Genomic DNA, 5,750 nt, shown 5'->3' on the forward strand with positions numbered 1-5,750 from the left:
ATTCCGGATTTCATTCTTCGCCTGGGCTTCTCGCAAGCCACGCAGGGTCCACTTCAAGCTCCAGCTGCCAAACCAGTCAGCCTTGCGGGATCCCAATTATCGGATTGGATGGGGTGGGGGTCAGTGAGTGAAGTGCGAAGGAGGGTCTTGCCAGTGGAATTGATGGAAGCTGGCTGTGCTCAAGTGGCTAGGTAGGGCGATTGAGGCGCAATTCGTTGATGAAGCTTTCGATTTCAACCTTTTCCCTTTGTTGAATTCCGGGTGTGCTTTCTCCAGTCTTTTCCATTGAATATCTACAGGCGCCTCGTGGCCACTACACACTCGGCCAGAAAGGCTGGTTTATGAGTTCGTCGCCGAGATAATGGAGATAATTTGTGTATTGAGGTGGTCATCAGCTTGCGTCTGGGTAAACAGGATAACAACAACCTCTAATGCTAACAGTCTATCCAAAATATAGTCGGGGCCGTTCTAAGCAAACTGGTATAGTACAACATATCCGGAAAGCAGAAAGCCCACAGAGACAAACAGTAGAATCAAAGCCACAAACCCCGAAATCGCAACGCTATGCCAAAATCTCAAAGGGCATAAATAAACAGTCAGATTGAAGAAGCCGAAATATGAGTCGAAAAATTACAGTGCAACCCAGAACAAGCAAATATGATTCAGTAACACAGGCTGAGAAGGGAAAACACGCGAACAGAATGCCGTGGAGAGGTGGTTTATCAGGGAAACACGAAAGCTAGCCGAATTTAGAGCACAAGTTCTAGAAACCATATGTGGCACCATCAGGGCAACTTCCACATCTCGGGTGCGCACAATTGAAACAATGACCAACGGTTAGTTCAGGGTTGTTCATATGTTTACAGTGGCAACAGTACCACCACCCGTCCATATCAGGGCGTGCTTGGAGGGGGGGTGTAATGCTGCTAGTCTTCTGGGTGAAGTTGGGCTGTTTGGTGGAGTGGTGACACATTCTGAGTGATTCAGAATCGACTGTTCTTTACGTCAACTGCGTTCAAGAAGGGTGTTCTAGTTTCCTTAGCTCACCTGTTGCACGATTATCGAAGAGGGCTCCCCGGAAAACAAGAAGGATGTAAGAGTAAAGATATGACCGGAGAGTATGGAGTATCCGGAGTTGAATCAGGACTGGAATTGGCTTGAACTTATCCCGAGAGTAAGATCCTGATGAGCAGACAGGGAAAGCCCGCCGGCGGATGGGATTTTATATTGTTGAGAACGGTGATGCGGAGGATGGAAGCTCCTACTTGCCTCAGTTTGCGCAGCGGGAAACCAGGCGCGCGAAGGCAACCCAGGTCGAGAACCCAGTGAGGGTAAAATCAGGATAAGCGAGTAGAGAGTAAGGGAAGCACTCGCCAGCGCAGGGAATTTTCGCGTAGGCATTTAGCCAGCGAGTTACAAGGCGTCCGCCAGGTGACCTCGAATGAATGCCATCAATCGACGGCCAGGCAGAAAAGGATCCCCGTTCTATAGCAACTCTTGCCAGGGTTGTGGCTGTGTCGAGTTCAAATCGTATCGAAATCCGTCATCATTAAGAGGCGTGTATGAAGCATGGTTGATTGTTAACCCTTGGATCGTAGGTAGGTGGGACAGCGCCCGGCGACCCCGTTCATACCCACCGCAGGTGGAAGATCACCTAGCAGAGAACCCGACAACTGCGTAGGCATACGCAAGAACGGCCCGTCCTTTGATATTGCAACGGAGGTATATGCGTTCTGAACATGCTGCCAGTTTCAAAGTCGACCCGACCGGATCGAACCGCGCCGACACAGGGGATATCACGGAACAATAACTGCCGCCATTCAGTCCTAAGGCTCAAATCCGCTGAAAGAACGCGAATTGACACCAGAACACAAACGTTGAGCCCCGCTAAGGTACAATGACGTTGGTCCCGGGACCAGACAAAAGCCCGCTAACACCATCATTCAGAATGAAGCATCGAAAATTCGGCAAATCAGAATCAAGCACCTCCAATACTTTCTTGAATCATGCTCGCATGCAAGAGAGATGTTGTGGCGCATGGCCAATTGTAGATCCTTAGGGAGGAACGGGCGTCGAGCCTCGTTCAGGCTTGGTCACCCTTGCTGCTCATTCAAGAGCGGGAAGATCATCTCTCGACAACATGAAACGACGAGCGTGCAAAAGGCAGGGTTGGCATTTCGCCGGCAAAATTCGTAGTTCATGCAGGGAAAAGTTCTGGAAATCCCATGATCGCGGTTGACACAACTACACATGGTCGTGAATCGGGACATGACGTCAGCGTTCAAGGTTACTTGTTTCGGAAAGTCTTCGGCTGCTCCAGCTCCATCTTCAGTGAAGCTGTCCGAGGCGAGAGGGTGAAAGGTGAACTGCGCCTTGGGCCAACACTCGAACGACGGTTGTCCTGAAAGGGCAGTCGGAGACCTCCGATGAAGCAAGCGCTGATTGTGTTCGGGTGGCCAGCGAGAAACGGACACGGCACGATAGGGCTTGCATCGAGTCTATATTTTGAGCCGCACTCCGTCAACGCAGGTCCACCACCTCTGCACCTTCGGCTGGCGGATTCAACGCTTGCATGTGAGCAATGACGTGCAAAAAAGTACCGACGACAGCCATCGGAGTCAAGTCGGCGAAACTGAGGGTGGCAAATGGAAAGAGGCTAAAAACGACCCCATGATCTTCGGGAGGAGACCAAAAGATGAAGATCCGAATGGTTGGAAGGAGATCCAAGTCGGACTTAGTTTGGGTCGGGCGTGCAGCGAAGGTTGAGGATGCAATTGAGTTGACCCCGCCGATCGGGAAATTTGGGACGGAGAGGAACGTGACCCAGTGGATGGTGGCCAGTCAAACCACGGGTCGTCTGTTTTGATTCACTCGAAATCTGTTCTCTCTCGGTCCACACCGGCGACAGCTCGAATTGCTTTGAAATCGTCCTCGAGTTGCAGAGTTGAAATCCCTTGGGGCAAAACGTCGCTTCAGGACTCAAGAGCGCTCCTTCTCATCACCTGATTTGCTGTCTTTGGCGGCCCAATTGGCCTCAGGAGGGGCTTTCGTCACCTCCACCAAGTGGCACTTCTGCTGATTAGTTATGATTATTTGATCCCCTGGCTCTTCTCTCATCATCATCTTCGTCATCTCGGCTCGCTTCATCCTGTTTCTTTCTCTCATCCCGTCATTGGACCCCTCAGAACTCCTCGCTACGCACGAATCCCCGTCATTGTGCCCGTTGCCTCAGGCGGTGGAATCCACTGTACAGGTCGCGGATCCCCACATCTGGTGGCTTCGACTTCACGCTGCTTTTCCTCCACCCAGCGTTATTTGCTTTTTCAATTCTGGCCATCGTCCGTGGAACCTGGAAAGCTTCTTTGTTCTTCCACTTTTAAGACTCCTTGGGGTGCATTCTGTTCCAATCCCCCACATATCTATCGTTCTTCGGCCTCGTTCTTCCTTCGTTCCTGTTTTCATCAGTCGTGCGTTGCAGCTCTGTCTGGTGCAGAAAACCTGACCATGGGCTCCGCTGCACGTTACCGACCCATGTCTCCAGGTGGCTCGCAAATGATCGATCCGATGAGGGCCTCCACAGGCACAGTACAGCCCAGCTCCTCGTACGATCCATACGACCCCCCTGCCGGTCGCCATGCATACGCAGGCCATCGCCCCGACGTCGTTTTTGCCCCTTCGTACGATCCGCGATACACGGTGGGCCCGCGGCTGGAAGCCCAGCCGATTTCCAAGCAAGCCTATCGCGACCATGGAAAGCCTACCAAGTTGAGAACCGAGTACGCAATCCGGCCCAGGCAACGCAGCAGTACTACGTCCGCTGCAGATTCGCACGGCAGACTTGACGTACCTCCTGTCCCCCCAGTCTCCAGAGGCTCACCAGTCATACTCTCCGATTACGGCCGATCTCCCAGTCCTCTGACGGACCAAGATGGCTACCTTATGCCTGCTTCTTCCAAGCACCACAGGCGACATCGCCACTCCTCTTCCTTCGACTATGCCAGTGATACTGGACGAGCTCCAACGTCTCGGGCGCCCCATGGCGCCTACCCGATGTACGAACATAGGCGGCGATACCCCCAAACTGGAGGACTCCGGAAGGGCGAGGACATTGACGACTACGATGCTTACTCCTACACCAACCCTCGTGAACAGTTCGAGAAAGAAGCTGTGGCTAAACTACGATACCATCGAAACGCCAGGAAAGAGCGGCCCTTGAGCCTGACTGGGATTGACGACCCGCACCTCCTGGGAAGAAAAGACCCCCGAGCGATAGGACCTCCTCCGACTCAAAGGGGGTTTGCGAAGATGAACCGGGGCGAGATGCGGCGCTCTACGTACGGTTTTGGTAACAGCGAGCTCGACCTCGCGGGCGTCCGACAACGCTCCTCGCCGCGGGCAGTCACCCTACATCAAGATCCGGATGAAGGGTACTCTTCGCACAGAGATGACTATCATGACAACCGGCTCGCACACCGTGAACATAAGCGCCCAGATAAAGACATGCGTAACTGGGAAACTTACGATGGGTGCACGTTAAAGAAGTCCAACAAGCTCTCGACACCTTCAGTTTCAAGCAATGGTCTCGGAACGGCGGTCCTAGCCAGCGGATACTCGGATGATCTCGATTACGACCTTACCTCTCGTTCGGACCGCTATCGATCCCGAGATCCACCGGTTCGGGATCACAGTCGGTCGAGGAGGCGATCCAGACGGCGCGTAGAGAGCGACTCCGACGCATATACATCCGACGACGACCTCAAGAAGTATCGGCGGGAGCCATCCGTACGACCTAGGATACCCGGCTCAGACAGTTCGAAAGAGAATGACCAGCCGCACCGTCATCGTTCGCGCTCTCGACACTACGACGCATCTTCAAAGGAGAAGAAGTCGGAAAACCACAAGAAAATCGAGTCGGGACCGTCGAAGGAAGCCGATGCACCGCCCAAGGGGATCTTAAAGCCTCCACGCGACAAGTTCCCTGAAGAACCGAACCCCGTTCGAGAAGGCGTAGCACCACTAAAGGACGCACATAAGAAGGGAATTCCGCCAGGGGCGCGCTGGACCAAGATTGACCGCCGACTTGTCAATCCGGCCGCACTGGAGGCGGGTCAAGAGCGATTCGAGGAACGACCGGAATACGTGATCGTCTTGCGAGTTTTGAGCAAGGAGGAAATTCAGGCGTATGCCGTCAAAACACAGGAAATTCGAGGTATGGTTGTGGCGCTCTGCAGAGTTTACTCTTTCAGATGCTAACCAGTGGTTAGACTCCAGGTATCGAGACTACGTTGACCAACGTCGCCGCCAACGAGAAGACGCACGCCGTCGCGGCCGTGCGATAGATGATTTTTCGAGTGACGATGAGGAGGAAGATGACGACTCGCCCCCTGAAGGGCCAGGCGACTCGAGATCTGCACAGAAGAGCCCAGGCGCGAAAGCCGAATCTGCAAGGCCAGCGTAAACGTTGAGGATGATTTATGACAATCAAGAAGCATGAACATATTGGGATATCGTTTGCTATATAGAATAATTAATTAACGTACAGAAATCAGCATGGATACCACACATGAACCACTCCGGGACTCTCCTAAACCAAATACCATATTCGGCTCCAATCCCAGCACAAATCAACAAGATATATATCCTCGACAAGCGATTCCAATCTCGTGATAACGACTGCAACACCACCCACCATCAAAACAACCACACTCTCCCCTTACCCGCGCACCCGAGTAAACCCAAGGTGAGGTCGT

The 5,750-nt window shown here is 52.9% G+C and overlaps 2 protein-coding genes across 2 annotated transcripts; one reads left to right on the top strand and one right to left on the bottom strand.

Moving 5' to 3' along the window:
• Positions 1 to 684: 684 nt before the first annotated feature.
• Positions 685 to 1,057, bottom strand: BJX67DRAFT_42264 (uncharacterized protein). Its single transcript, XM_071034988.1, has one exon. The coding sequence runs from the start codon at positions 971 to 973 to the stop codon at positions 764 to 766; it is 210 nt and encodes a 69-aa protein (XP_070887484.1). The 5' UTR covers positions 974 to 1,057; the 3' UTR covers positions 685 to 763.
• A 2,277-nt stretch (positions 1,058 to 3,334) lies between these two features.
• BJX67DRAFT_42150 (uncharacterized protein) lies at positions 3,335 to 5,528 on the top strand. The gene has a single exon (XM_071034984.1). It carries the CDS (start codon positions 3,505 to 3,507, stop codon positions 5,251 to 5,253), a length of 1,749 nt encoding a protein of 582 aa, XP_070887485.1. The 5' UTR covers positions 3,335 to 3,504; the 3' UTR covers positions 5,254 to 5,528.
• The last annotated feature ends 222 nt before the right edge of the window (positions 5,529 to 5,750 follow it).

This window comes from Aspergillus lucknowensis (assembly GCF_044049455.1).
Source record: "Aspergillus lucknowensis strain CBS 449.75 chromosome Unknown BJX67scaffold_13, whole genome shotgun sequence".
NCBI classification, from domain to species: domain Eukaryota; kingdom Fungi; phylum Ascomycota; class Eurotiomycetes; order Eurotiales; family Aspergillaceae; genus Aspergillus; species Aspergillus lucknowensis.

Bases quoted from the DNA above. Each gene is read 5' to 3' on its own strand.
- BJX67DRAFT_42264 (XM_071034988.1), bottom strand. From the start codon at position 973: ATGTGTCACCACTCCACCAAACAGCCCAACTTCACCCAGAAGACTAGC.
- BJX67DRAFT_42150 (XM_071034984.1), top strand. From the start codon at position 3,505: ATGGGCTCCGCTGCACGTTACCGACCCATGTCTCCAGGTGGCTCGCAA.